Below are 15605 nucleotides of genomic sequence, written 5' to 3' on the forward strand. Positions count from 1 at the left end.
AGCAACCTCCTCTCCGGACGGGAACCAGGAGCACCAAGGCTGATGCACGCCGACGTCACTGCCTCATCAGTGCATCTCAGTGCGAGTTGCGCATAACTGAAGCAGCCCAGAAGAGATTATGATGGCATTTAGGGAGCCTTAGCGATGTTAGTCGCCACCCATCCTAAGCGAGAAACGCATCTATTAAACAACTATCGCTTTCTTCACTTAGCTTCACACATTTATTCTGGAGGACTCGCAAGAATGTGCACGTTTCAATATGATATACCAAGTGACCCAAGTCGTCCACAAGGCCAGTCAAGAAACGTTGCTTGGTCCTGGATTCCAGCTGCTGTACAAACCACCGCATTAACAACTTCTCACAAATCAAAAGTTACATTGCACACACTGAAACAATTCAGAGTTCAGCGCAGAAATTGTATGATGGCACATTTATTGTGTGTTTCTTCTTGCAGTGTCCTGTGATACGTATGTCCTGCGCTTAATGCTTGTCACGCCAACAAGGCCAGATATCTGCGTTATGCTAGTTTCCAAGCACGAACAGTGTTGCAATTACGTTGATATGCTTCTCATGTAACTTATTCGCAATAGCATGAATATTTACGTGTGCACTAGTTTTCATATCAACCTTTAAAAAAATTCACGTGTGGAATGCTTACATTTGGTATGGTGGATTTTTTTAATGTTTATATTTTTGCATATAAGAGGTTTACCTTCGGGTCCTTTTGAGTGCTGTTCATTTTGTTTCTTTTTCTTAAAAAGAAAAAAAAGGTGGCAACCATAAACATACATTATATCGGCACAGATATATGTGCAATGGGAGGCTCGGAACATGTTATTGCTTCAAAAGTTTTCAAGAGGCATCATGCGAAACAGGGACACGGCATAGACTGCCACCATAATGAGCTTCTTTATTTTCATAGTAAACATAAAATGTTTAACAGTGACAAAAACAAACTGTGAGGGAAGGGATGCGCCCAGGCATGCAAAACGTATAGTTGCTTTCGACAGCACGCAACGTGACACTTTTACTCGGTATGATGCCATATGAGGGGGTATTTATATACGGATAATGATACGTGCTGCAAGCCTAGGTGAAGCCGTATTGGAACTATAATGCAATAACCGTTGCAGACAAAATTTTGTGCGATAACCTTGTCAGCAACGCTATCCCGTAGTGTTGTGGCAAAACGAAAACATGCTACAAACAGGTATGCCTTCATCATTTAAACATACTACTGCTTTAAAACAAATGTAAAATAAGTTTTGGCAGTCTTGGTTCATTTGAAATTGCTTGATGTAAACAACAACAAAAAAAGTTGAATATTCAACTGACAAGCAAAGCAAGCATGACAATGTGGGTGCAAATACATTGGAACAAGGCTGCAACACGTCAATTAGCCAAACTTGCATTTGGAACACACTCTCCTAGACACAAATCTGAAATTTTACACAGCTCAATTCCTTTTGATGTTTCCTTCTTTATAAATTGCAAATATTGTCCCCAATATTTCAATGCAGCCTTCAATGATGTGTATTGTTCTTTTATGTGTAAGCCATAAGCTCAATGTCTTCTTTCTTTCTAAATATAGGGGGCTAACTCATATAGGTTTAATAAACAACAAAGACAATTGCAAATAAGAAAAAATACAATGACCACCAAGATATCACATGCGTTGGGAGCACATGCTGACTTTATCACCAGTCTCTAATTTGGCAGTTGTTTGCAAATAATTGGTACATATCTGCCATGACAGTATTCAACCTTCTGACTAGCGGCCCTATGTGTGCCTAAGAGCGAGTGCCTAGTCTGAAAAAGAGGTTTCACTGTTGCAGATGCCCATGAAACAGTAGAATCCGTGCAACCGACGCAAGCCTCGAAATTGCGAGCGATTGAAGTGAAATGAAGAACGTGCCCCTCTATGTCACCGATGTTTTGTCGCGCTTCATGCCTGCCCACCGGCATTTTCAAGAAATAATGTAACGCAGAAATGCTTTCAGCAACATGCTGCTTTCATTTTATTGCTGCTCAAGGAGCAACAATTGTGATATTTTAGATGCTGCTTCCGGGAAGCAGGTCCTTATCACACCCCCCATTCGAGACACAAACAACCCACCCACAGTGTCTAAACCACCGAAGGAATCCACCGCATGGCCACGTACGCTACAAATCAAGGTGCCTCATTTGACACAGAAATTCGCAGCGCGTTCATACGTTCTGGCGCCGACCTGTTCTGCCTCAGTTTCTCAAGCTTGGACCGCAGATCAGTGCCGGCCATTCGAACGGTCGATAGAAGCCTGCGAGCGTCCTCCTCATCACCTTCGTCATCGTCTCTCCGGCCGAGTCCTAACCCCCTTCTTGATCCCGCCCTGTCCTCGAACCCAAAATCATCGCCGTAGCCGCCGCCACCAAAGCTGTCGTCGGCAGGGTCGTAGTCATCTCTCAAGCTCGGGTCGTCCAGGTCAACGTAGCGCGATCGTCTGGGAGTTGGGAATCGGCCTTGTTCATCGTCTCCATACTCGTCGATGTCTTCCTGTTCCTGTCTTCGAAACAGGTTGGCTCGCCCACCAGACAGGCGGTCCCAGACGCTGCTGCCACTGACGCTGATGCTGAGGGAGCGGCTAAAGGTCTCTTCGTCTGACGTAGGCGAGTTTCCGGGCGTAGACCATGGCGTTGGGGGAGTCGGTGTGCCCAGGGCCCCAGGCCTGTTCCAGTGAAAATACAAAAAGAATGATGCCAACATTAATTCATCCTGTACCCCACTCAAATAGACAATTACGAGGTATTGGACAAAGTCGTTAAAGGGGCCCGTTAACACTTTTTGAGCATGGTCAGAAAACGCTGCCAATCGGTAGTAGAGTCTTTTGAGAACACGCAAGCCAAATATTATAGCGCTGCATACGGCTTGGAATTCTCAATAAATTCTCGAAGTCGGCAAAAAAATTGCTTTCTCATCATTTAACAAATAATGAGAGAAGCTAAAAAAACCACTCGTCAGAGCCGTACTATCAGCTATTGGCCAAATTGAACATGGCACGCTCGGTCGTTACAGGGACTGCTGGGAAAAGCCGCAACTTGTCCACCCGCGCGCGCGTGATCGCATAAAAAAGTTACGTATTCTAAGAAAAAAAAGTGCTCAAGGTCACAAGGTATGTGTAATGTATTTTCTTTGCTCGCGCCATCTTTCCCTAATTAGCTTCCAGTGCTTTCGTCGGAACGGGAGAAGAAAATGTGATTACAGTGTGCGAAAAATGTTTGTAACAGCTCCGCTTGTACTGGACAAATTCTAAAAGTTTTTGCAACGATAGATTCATGAGGCAATAAGCACATTTAGTGAATTCATTCCATTGTTACTCGAAAAATTGTTTCAGGACCCCTTTAAGCAAATGAGATGAAGTGCCTTTGAAGGGTTTTAAGCTAAACCTGCTTGCATACAGTATCTTCACATATTCCGGAGGAGAGAAGAGGGGCGACAATACAACAGGCAAGCACACACACACATAGTTTATATGGAAAAAGAATTTCACCAAATTACAAAACACTTTGGCATGTAGTTCAGTGAGAGGAATATGATGAAAGCAATGTCTAAATATTAGGTGTGTGCAAATACACAAAGTTTCAAATATTTATTCAATAGTGTTTCATTCCATTTGATTCACACTGGAATTTTACTATTCTAACTTCCCAAAGACAAATACAGTCAACGTCCAATTAAAAGCGACCCCTTCAGATTTTCAATATACTTCCCTTCATCACCTTCTCGTATTGCGGCAAAGCTGCCTTTCAGGCTATGGTACAGACGCAAATTTATTGATTCTTGAAAACGCTGGTTCCAACAAGAAGATGATGCAACAGAAGTGGGGCTCAATCAATGCTGTTTTTGGACCTGAAATTTTGGAAGGAAATCCTAAAAATCGAATGCCGAAGATTTTCAGCATCCCAAGTTTCGGATATACAGTCGAGCCCACATATAACGGCCCCACTTAAGGGGGGAGGCTACCCTGGAGACCGAACTTTTTTATTTTTTAGGATATCTGGATGAAACTTTCAGGGGTTGTTCACTACAATAAAACTAGCACAACTGCTAAGTTTCACGAAGCTGTGTTTCTTAGTTCCAGAGTTATTGAGGTTTAACTGGGTGCTTCACATGGGTGCCTGAGGAAGAGTCGTGAGAAATCCCAGGACATAGTAGAAAGCTGAAATTCATTGTGGTCATTCCTTGATAGCTATCCCAGGGCGCTACAAAGCCGTTTTTTTTAATTCCCCCCCCCCCAAAATTTTCACGCAACTTTGAATTTGATGTAACCAGTAATGACCAGATTCATCAAAAATTAATTGTTTATTATAAATTAACAGCACCAATTTTCAAAAAAAGGAGCTTGTTACGCCCTTGCAAGGTCATTCAGGAACAGAATAAAAAAAACGGCACACAAATCTGATGAACGGTTTTCGAGTTGTTGCTTTCCTCAGCACCACAACTAGCAAAAAAATCCGTTCTGAGAAAACAGGCCGAGAAAGTTCAAAACACGTGTTTTCTTCAAAAAGCTCCAGCACAGTAGGTAGAAGTGTCCTGGCGCACTCTTTTCTTCTTTTGCCTGGCCTCCATCTTCTCTTAATGTCTTTTAGAATTCTTTTTTAGGCGTAAAGCGTCTTTTTCACGAGCTCGCTGGATGGCCAGATGACCTGGTTGAAGTCCAATGGAGTCCGATATCACTTGGGTTGCTTTGCAGCAGCCGGCATTGTAGTGCAGCACTGCTTCATGCAGTGCTGTTTCTACCGCGATCAAGGATGAGTGTTGTTCCTTCGGCATCAGAGACCACAGAATGGAGTGGAATGATTCTGATGCATTTTGCGTCTTCGCTCCCAGGCAGCGCTGAAGAAGCGACTTTTGTGACAGTCTTTCGTAGATGGGCAGCATAGCTGCAGCGACATAGTCCGGTAGGCTGTGTTTATGTTTTGGCTGTGGCTCACCCTTTGCCTCTGCAGCTCTATGGCGGCACCACGATTGAGCCCCCTCTGGGCAAAGTTCATGGTGAGGGTCCTGGTCAGTCGATGTGACGTGGTGATGTGTTGCCATCACTGCACGCTGCATGGCTGTTAGGTCAGTTGAATTGTTTCTCAGGGCCCAACCATAATATCCTGTCAGCTTTTCAATGAGGGCTTTAGTCAGCTTCCCCTTCCCACTCAGTGGCTTATCACTTTTCTGCACAATGTTTCGAAGAGCACTTCCAATCCTTTTCTGAACATGGTTCAGACATTCTTCTTTTACAATTGGCACTAGCCCGTACACATTCTCTTCTGTGAGGGCAGCGAAGGTACGGCTGTCTCCGTCGGACACAAGAGTGGTGTACCGCAGGCCATGCTTGGATACAGACCGCCCAAAGAGAGTCAAGCCTGCCTCCACTTCCATGCTTCCCGATTTTGCGTCTGTGTTTTTCTGGCAAATGTGGTGCTTCTGCCAGCTTTCGTATGCTGCATCTCCAGGTTTGGGCCCTGTTTAGCATCCAAGGCAGTGGTTTGAAAGAACTACAGCATCCAAGATGAGACCTGTAAAGAAGTCAATTACCGATCCCACTCCGATGTGTGACCTCGCTTATGCCATGTGCCATCGTACACTACGGTGATGTCCTTGCAGAAGCTGGGGTCCATTTCTTTATATGTTTTGATCACTGCTGTGGCAGAATCAGCATAAAACTTCTCTAAAGCGGTGGTCTCTGGCTTCCTGAACGTCTCTTTCAAGTGCTTTTGAAACGTCTTGTGGTGAAGACCTCTGTAAGAGACGTTCATGGCAGCCCAAAAGTCATTAAGAGCTGTTTGCCCCTTGCCTATTTGCTTTATAGCCATTATGGCGCGGACATTTACATCGAAGGCTTGCGTGTCCTTTTTGCGGGGCGATGTCCATAATTTATCGACGGTGCCACAAGAGGCGCACACGACTTCAAGTTTTGTTGCAAGTCCAAGCTTGGTGCTCTCTCGGACAGTCATAGCACCTTTCAAACATTCTTTGCACACTGTGCGGCTGAGCACGACGTTAAAGATGTTCATTTGAACGAGCGAAAAATGTTCGCCCTCACTTGTCACTGCAGGTGCAAGAGCCGGCTGCATCAGTTGAAATTTCTTCTGCGTCGCCGGCGTAGACTCGAGTTCAGCGCGAACGGCGTCACGACGTTTCGCATTCGCATCAATTTCTTCCTTCGTTAGGAAACGCGTCCGCAGATGAAACGACGGTCCACTCATGCTCGATGGCGGCACCGATTCAGACGAAGTGCTGGGTCCGGATATCAGAAGCACTCGGTGTCACGCTCGATGGCACCGATTCAGACGAAGTGCTGGGTCCGGCGATATCAGAAGCACTCGGTGTCACACTGGATGGCATCGATTCGGAGCACGTGTCGAGCCCGGCGATCTCGGAAACACTCGGTGCATTTGCGGCTCCAGCCACACTCGATGTGTCGGATTCTCGACTGGCGACAGCCGACAACACAGTTCCGTCGCTGCAAGCGTCTACGCAGTCGGCACCCGCAGCAGAATAGCGGAATTTCGATGATCGTACAAGCCGCATAGCGCGCCTCCGCGCACTGGACTTCCGCACTGACTTCGGCTTCGTTGCCGGCTTCGCCCACAACAACAAAGACGAAAGGCACAGAACTAGTGCAAAAAGAAAAAAAAACGAGAGAAAATGATCGAAAAGATAGCACAAGGCGAAGAGCGGCTCGTAAGCAGACGTCTGTCGAGGCGGACGGAGCAGAGAGCAACAACGAAGCGAGCGCGCTGGATGCGCCATCGAGAGGAGCGGCCGCCCCCGCTGCTGCACAGCAGCCAATGGCGGGCACGCTTTCTCCCGCGAGATATGAATGCGCTGCTCTAGCCAATCAGCGCTTCGCATCGCGGGAAAACGCCAATAGCGTCTCAACTGTGCTGCCGACGCCATTTTGCAAGGCGGCGAACGAGAGAGAAAGAATGCACGATCAAAACAACACCAAGATGGCGCGGGACGACCGCATGGTCCGGGAATGGCGCGCGCGCGAAGTTTGGTTTGATTTCGGGATTTGCGCCTGTTTTGGACGCCGCGGCGGCCTCGAAAACAGTATTTTTTTTGCCCTTTGCGGTTGAATTAGGTGCTGATAATTACAGAATAGGTAGTTTATGAGACATACAACCCAAAAATGTGGTTTTTCAAAAACCTACTTTTTCGCGATTTTTCGGTTTTCAAGGGCCGCGTCCCCCCTTAAAACAAACTTTCGCTTAAAACGAACAATTTCCGCGTGACCGTGAAAATATAATTGGTTCAATGGCACAAAATCGCACTTACAACGAACGTCTCCGAGCACTGGTGATCGGTTACAGCGAACGGAGTCAGCGGTCTGCCGACTTCCCGAGAAACCAATTTCGACCACCAATCAGGCATTGGCGAGGTGCCCATACATTCTTATTGTTAAACGCCGACCCTGCCTCCGCATCCCTCTAATTGCCGCTCTCCCCGACCGCTTTTTGTTACGCACCCCTTTGTCCTTTGTCCCCCGCTACTCTGAGCACCCCGGATCGCCTGGAGGCCCGTGTTTTCACACTGCCACCGATCTGGCGAAGATCGGTCGGCCATCTACCCTGTTTCTGATCGCTGGTACTGTCGTTGGCGTCGCCGACCTGGAGTGACCAGACCATTTGCCAACATCCTCAGCCACCGACTGTATCCAATAGCCTGCGTCTAGTGTACACGCGTACGCTACCCCGACTTTGATAATTTGCGATTCGTTTCGTGTTTAGGACTTGTTCTCGCTCACTTCGCACTCAACTTAGCATGCCTTCCGCGTGCATGCGGAACCGTGAAAACGGCTGTTAATTTGTGCAGAACGAATCGCGAAATATTGAAGTTCGTGAGGCCATGCAAACCCGCTGGCGCAACTAAACGATTTTTTGACCATGGCCTCAGATTCTTCGAACACTGCCACGCGCACCGATTCAGGGGGCCATGCACTCTTTCCAATATTTTCTACGTGCGAGTTTCGCGGACCTTTCAAGCAACCTGCCTTCTTCCCGTGTGTTTTGGTTTTTAAGGTCGACCTCCCGTCACATCCTGCCCTCTCTTTATCGCAACTCCTTGCCCTTCTCTCGCAAGTCTGCTCACCTATCTTGATCACAACCCCTTCGCCCATCTCCGCCGCTTCGCGACGCCCGCCATGCTGGCTTGAATTAGTTTCGTTTTTCTGACTGGAAACGGGCCTACAGCTGTTCCACCCGCTCTGGCATGTGTGCGCGTCTTGCTCGCTCTTGGTGTGCGTGTGCGGTCATGATGGCCGACGGGAGGACTAGCACGCTTTTTTGTGCTGCTCAACAAAACGTCGAAAGTGTGACCGCTTGGCTTGAGCGTAATTAGCGCGTTAGGTGCCGCGTTGCGGAGCGCTTGCTCATAGCTGTTGACCACCTGGAAGCCAACTAGCCGCTTCGGGAATCCCTGCATTCAGCTGTGGAGATGGTGAATATTTTGTGGGCGGCGGTGACGACTACATGCCCGTGAAACTGTTTTCGCGAGGCCGACTTTGTCGACGTCGGGCCCAATGTTGAGCGTGAAGCTTCCGAACTTCGGCGGCGATTTGTGGCCACGCGTCGTCGACTCCGACCTGGGAGAGCGGGTGGGACATCTGTTGCGATAGTTTAATTACAGACGATGATGATGCCGACACTGTGGAACTGTGCACGGATTGGGGCATTGTGAAGTACGTGGCGAGAGCAACTTGGAGGAATCGAATTGCGAGAACGACGAAACTTTCGTGCCAGTGCCTCATGCAGCTTATGCCACGGGCCTCGGCGAACGAGCACCCCCACCATGTTAAATGAACTCGAGACCGCCCTTATCGCTTCTGTTCTTCGAAACACGTGCATTGCAGACTTTTTGGGGCAAAAAAAGCTTGTGTTTTCACTCGGAACTTTTTTTAAAGCTGTGTTTCATTTACTACAAACTTCGGGATACAGCGAACGAATGCCGCGTCACGCTCAGGTTTGTTATAAGCGGGCTCGGCTGTATTGACAACTATGAGGCAGATTCTGGAACTCCGGACCCCTAAGGAAGACACCCTTGTCCACCACACCAGTTTGGCTTTCACAGAAGTTGAAAGAGGAGGAGAGGCCAAGGCATCTTTGCTGTTCATGTGTAAAGCGTCACACCAAATCATGTACACAAATACAATTCGGCTTGTGCATTGCATCATTGTTGATAAAGGAACTATGCAACACCACCCCGCCCCCACTTCATCAAATTAGTGAAAAGAAATACATCCACGTTGCTATCTCATGAGAATATATTAGGAATCCTCTCCAACTTTTTTTCTCCAATATTGCTTCAAAGTATTTGAAAAACATTCTAGAAATATTCAATTCGCACTCACACTTAATAGTATTCAAGTTCGCTGGCATACCACATTGTGATGGACAATAAATATAGAGGGACCCACTCTACTTGAGCTCCTATGCTAGTTTTCTGCCTGGTCACTTCATCACAATGATCATTCTTGCCAAAAACCCGCAACTGCTAAAATACGCTTTGCGTAACGTTACTTCACGTAAACACGTTTTGTGACTAAGTCACGAGACATTAATAGTATGGTAACAATGAAAGCCAACAAACAACCCTGCCAAGGAAAGTATAGGGGATTTTCTTAGTACTGAATGTAATGTAAATGTGAAGAAAGAAAAGTGGACGAAAAGACAACTTACGGTGGGCAGGGATAACTTGCCTTGCCCACGACAAGTTTTTTTTTGTCCACCTTTCTTTATTCACATTTATAGTGCATTTAGTACTAACAAAATCTTCTATAGGTACTTTCCTTAGCAGTGTTGTTTGTTGGTTTTCATTAATATTGTGTCTGAGATAGAAAAACGAGCCCTTAAATGTCCTACTTATTTTAAACATTGATAAGTGGTTTGCCTGATGTGTGAGATGCAGTGTAAACTGTATTGCATATCTGGCCCTTCGTCTAAGCCCAAATGAAGAACTACCCATAAAGAACACAAATTGTCAAGCAAATAAATCTGCACTTAGTATAACAGCGCGAAACACAGTTGTTTGCAGTTATAACAGATTACTGGATAAACAAGCATATGTAAACTGTAATTGTTGCACTTTGTTTTCCCAAAAATCCAACTAATTCAACTAAAAACCAACTAAAATCCAACTAACAAAACACTAAAGGTAGCAGAGCCCATATTTGTTCACCGATAGATCGAGTTATGTGTCATAACATGGGCTTGTACGAATACTATCGGTATCTCGTAACACGCAACGTCATGTGGTCTTTACTTTATTTAGGTTTCAGTATCTGAGATCTCAAGTATTTGAAGTGAATGAATACATGATTGCTGACCTTTTCCCACGTCGTTGCTTCTCTTCCTCTTCGTCGGCGTACATCCTCATGCGCATCCGTTTCACTGCACGCTGCCTGGCACCCAACAACGAACGATCTCTGTCACTGTCATCTGGAATGTGTTACGGTAAATGTTCGTTAATCCCCATTTCATGAAACTGGAAAAATGTCCCGACTAACTGAATAACGAGTTATTGAAAGTATCATGAAAAAAATAAACGAATGTCTGTAGAATCAATACACTTTCATTTTCGTGACGAATACGTAAATGCTGCGCTCATTTTCTACCAGACCAACAGAAAATCTGCAAGTTTTTCCATCCCATGCTTTCGTTCACAATGTGACAACAGCACGATATTCACGTGTTTGATTAGCCTCAAACATGCCCTGTACCTTTCCCTTAATAACCTCCACCAGCAATACCACCAAGCGCACATGACAATAGATTTCTTTTTTTTTTGACAGTGAAAATGATCTGCAACTGATCGTTCACCCATCGCAATGTAGCAAGAGTTTGGTGGAAGCATGCGGACGCAATTCGGACACTTCTGCATCGCACATTTGTGATAATAGATGCTCAGTGCACACCGAGGATTGTCCAAACTAAACAGGTTGCAGCCAAATATGACCAAATTAATATGAGTTCGATGCCGATAAACAGTGCTAATGCCAGTCGGGACCGAATAACGCATTCAAATAATATGATTTTCCAAATTAACTAGTGACATTACAGAGACTTTGCTGTAGTATAGCTGCTTCATACAGCCAAGCCCCTGCAGTGATAACCAATCAGATAGCCCGAGATACGTAAATTTGCAGTTGGCAGTTACTGTGGACTACTGTTTAGTGCATAGCTACGCCTGAAGCATAGCGCAATGGATTGTTACTGTATTGAGGCCACTAAAAGTAGAACTGCCTAGTGCGATTTCAGAAGCGACTTACGCGTGAATGGTAAGCCACGTGCGTTATTCTGATACACACGCCACAGAATCCATTGGAAAGTTGAGCTGTTATGCGTTACTGATTGATGATTGATATGTGAGGTTTAACGTCAAAGAACCACCATATTGCCGCGCGCTTGATCTGCCAGCGCAAAAGAGGCAGACGAAGTGGCAGTTCCCCTCGTGCCATTGTTCTGTTTTTGGCTGCGCTGAGCCGACCGCTCTTCGGACTTTTGTGAGGACGCCTTAAAAACGTCTCCTGTCTATTTAACGTGACATTTTAATGGTGGAGGTGCTGGGTAACCTCACCTATGCAACAGACTCCTTCTAGCAGCCGGAACGTGACCCAAAACCCAGAGCTTACGCCGGTACACCGTTTCAGTCGGAGGATTCGAGGACTGTCCCCCGAGTTTGTGCCTCACAGTACAAGTACGTCGACTGGTATGGAGAATACGGTTGCTGTCACCGCTTCCCCTACCGCTGGAGCCGCCGCTGCTCCAACCGCTGCACCCGCAGCTGCACCCACTCATTACACGCTACAAAAACCACGTGTTCCGAGTCCCTTTCGTGGTGGCCTCTATGAAGATGTGGAAGATTGGCTGGCTGAGTACGAGTACGTAGCGGATTTCAACGGGTGGGACGAAGTAGCGAAGCTCAAGAATGTGTACTTTAGTCTTCTGGATGGTGCTCGCACATGGTTCCAGAACCGCAAGGGCCTCCTAACGTCGTGGCATGAGTTCTGTCACAGGCTCCGCGAAACGTACTCGAGTCTCGATCGTCGAGAGCGCGCTGAAAGGGCCCTCCAGTCCCGCATGCAGATGCCTAATGAAGGTGTGGCTACATACGTGGAGGATATGGTTCATCTGTTCACTCGCGCCGATCCAACCATGCCGGAAGACAAGAAGCTGCGACACTTGATGCGAGGTGTGAAAGAGCAGCTCTTCGCTGGACTCATTCGTAGTCCGCCTAGAACGGTCGCGGAGTTCCTCACTGAAGCCGTCGCCATGGAAAAGGCGCTGCAGCAGCGGAACCAGTACGATCGGCAAGTGAATGCTACCTATACCACCGGGCTAGGCTCGTTCCCGACCGACGTGGGAGCGCTTCGCGAGCTGATACGTTCGGTTGTTCGCGACGAGCTACAACAGCTGCAACAGCTGAACCAGGCGCAGCAGCAGCCTTCCACGAATTGCATCGCCACCATCATACGTGACGAAGTTCAGCATGCGCTCGGCACACCTCGCCGCGAGACACCAACGCAGGTTGCTGCACCACTTCAGGCGTTCGCAACTTCAAGTGAACCTCTAGGGGTGACCTACGCAGACGTATTGAGACGCACCGTTCCGTCGTCCACGACACCATCCCCAGTGAGTGGTTTCCAGCGCACCACTTATACCGACACGTTCGAACACAACGCACCTGCACCAGTCCCACTACCAGCCGCAACCCCGTACGCCACACTGCAGTCCGCACAGGTGGTCCCTTATTTTGCAGACACTCGACCCGTCATGCGTAAATCCGACATATGGCGCATGCCCGACCGACGACCGCTTTGCTACCACTGCGGTGAAGCGGGTCACCTCTACCGAGACTGCCAGTACCGCCGACTTGGGCTGCAGGGTTTTCCTGCCAATTCACCCCGCCCCCGGTTTGGACAGAGACCACCAGAAATTGAAGATTTTATCGCTCGGCAGAACGTCCCACTCAGGCGTCAGTCGCGCTCACCGTCACCGCGGTCGTCATCTTATTCAGGCAACGGAAATCGAAGGCCGCAAGGACGGTCTCCGAGCCCTCGCCTGGAAAACTAACGCCAGCGACCTTTCGAGGCGAGGCCGCTGATTCTCGACGTGATGAAGACCTCGCCCTCCAATCGACGCGACATCGGACCAACGGAAATTCGACTACGCCGGCGCCTGTATCCCAGCTGAGCGACTTTTCAATGGACATACCTGTGCTGCTCGACGGTCGCAATTTAACTGCCTTAATAGACACTGGTGCTGACTACTCGATTATTAGCGGACAATTGGCACGTACCTTGAAGAAAGTGATAATGCCTTGGACAGGATCGCATGTACGTACAGCTGGCGGACATGTTGTAACGCCGGTTGGTTTGTGCACGTCCAGGCTACAAATACGAGGCTGCACGTTTTTGGTCAGCTCCATCGTGCTACGTGACTGCTCCCGCGAATTAATTCTCGGCCTCGATTTTCTTCGGGAATATGGCGCCGTAATCGACCTACGGCGACGCTGCATTTCCTTTTCGACAGTCAACGCTACGTCAAGGGACTCCAACCGCCGTACAACCGCCCTCCGTGTTTCCGACGACAGTGTCACAATACCACCTCGTGCAAGTATCCTAATTCAGGTGACTTCCGAAGGAACCAGTGACGGTGAAACAGTGGCAGAGTGCAACGTCTCCCTGCTGCTGGCGCTTGGAATTTCTGTGGCACGAGGCATCATTGACATTCGGAACGGTACAGCCGAGGTCATGATTACAAATTTCACCAATGAGCATCGTCACCTTTTCCGGGGCACTGCGGTCGCCTACGCTGAAGCTTTGGAGGACGTCATTGAGTGTTTTGCCTGTGAAGACAGTAGCCGCAATGGACAAACCGTAATAGATGTTGACATGAACAGTGCACTGCCAGAAGAGAACCAGAGGGCCTTGCGAGAGCTATTGTTTGAATTCAGGGCGTGCTTTGCTCAGTCGTCTAAAGTGAGTCAGACGCCAATTACACAGCACAGGATAATCACTTACGACGACGCAAGACCTATTCACCAACAGCCATACCGCGTCTCGCCGACAGAACGCGCAGCTATCAAGCAGCAAGTGAAAGAAATGATCGACGACGGCGTTATCCAGCCTTCGAACAGTCCCTGGTCCTCACCGGTCGTTCTGGTTAAGAAGAAGGACGGTACGCTTCGCTTCTGTGTAGATTACAGAAAGCTCAACAACGTCACAAAAAAAGATGTTTATCCGCTGCCGCGTATTGATGACTCGCTTGACCGACTACGACGAGCGAAGTATTTTTCTTCCCTGGATTTAAAGAGTGGCTACTGGCAAATTGAGGTTGATGAGCGCGACCGCGAAAAAAACCGCCTTTGTCACGCCGGATGGCCTCTACGAATTTCGGGTGCTACCGTTCGGACTCTGCTCTGCGCCAGCTACCTTCCAACGCATGATGGACACTGTGTTGACTGACTTAAAATGGCAAAGCTGCCTTGTGTACTTGGATGATGTGGTCGTGTTTTCAACCAGCTTCTCCGAACATCTGAAGCGACTACGACAAGTACTTGAGGCGATTCGGACGGCTAACCTTACGTTAAAGCCGCAAAAATGCCATTTCGGTTACGAAGAACTAAAGTTCCTTGGACATGTCGTAAGCGCAGAAGGCGTCCGTCCTGACCCTGAGAAAACCGCCGCTGTCGCAGCCTTCCCGACTCCTGCCGATAAGAAAAGTGTGCGGCGGTTTCTTGGTCTATGCGCGTACTACCGGCGCTTTATAGGCAATTTTTCGAAAATTGCCGAACCATTAACTAGACTCACTAGAGACGATACGCCGTTCGTTTGGAGTGCTGAACAAGAATCAGCATTCACAGAGCTTCGGCTTCGCCTGGCATCACCACCTGTTCTTGGACATTTCGACGAGGAAGCCGAAACAGAAATTCATACCGACGCCAGTAACGTCGGTCTGGGCGCGGTACTCGTCCAACGGCAGGAGGGAATTGAAAAGGTTATCGCCTACGCAAGCCGAACCCTAACACGCCCGGAGTCAAACTACAGTACCACGGAGAAGGAGTGCCTTGCTGTCGTGTGGGCAATTGCTAAGTTTCGACCTTACCTTTACGGCCGTCCATTCAGAGTAGTGACGGATCATCACTCGCTGTGCTGGCTTGCGAACCTCAGAGACCCCTCCGGACGACTGGCAAGGTGGAGCCTACGTCTGCAGGAGTACGACGTCACTATCGTGTACAAGTCCGGTCGTGCACACGAAGATGCGGACACGTTGTCACGCGCGCCAGTTGAGCCTGCCGCTCAGAGCTTCGAAGAGGACTGCCCTTTCCTTGGCTCCGTAAGCGTAACAGACTTGGCTTTACGGCAGCGAGCAGATGCTCAATTGCGACCTATCATTGAACATCTAGAGGGCCGCAACGTATCACTGCCCCAGCATATAACTCGCGGATTGTCATCCTTCTGCTTACGACAGGGCGTGTTGTACAAGAAGAACGCAGCCGCCAGCAACAAAACTTACCTGTTGGTCGTCCCCGCAGAGCTGCGTGAGGAAATTCTATTTGCCTGCCACAACG

General features: G+C 48.2%; 1 protein-coding gene across 1 annotated transcript in view; it reads right to left on the reverse strand.

Annotated features, from left to right (window-relative positions):
* Positions 1-886: 886 nt before the first annotated feature.
* LOC119180645 (uncharacterized) overlaps positions 887-15605 on the reverse strand; it is a 33400-nt gene continuing 18681 nt past the window's right edge. Inside the window, exons 8-9 of the mRNA XM_037431760.2 lie at positions 10360-10471; positions 887-2706 (exon numbers count right to left, since the gene is read on the reverse strand). Coding sequence (XP_037287657.2) covers positions 2172-2706; positions 10360-10471 — 647 coding nt within the window. The 3' untranslated portion in view covers positions 887-2171. The remainder of the gene's footprint in view (positions 2707-10359; positions 10472-15605) is intronic.

This window comes from Rhipicephalus microplus, chromosome 3 (genome assembly GCF_043290135.1).
Source record: "Rhipicephalus microplus isolate Deutch F79 chromosome 3, USDA_Rmic, whole genome shotgun sequence".
NCBI classification, from domain to species: domain Eukaryota; kingdom Metazoa; phylum Arthropoda; class Arachnida; order Ixodida; family Ixodidae; genus Rhipicephalus; species Rhipicephalus microplus.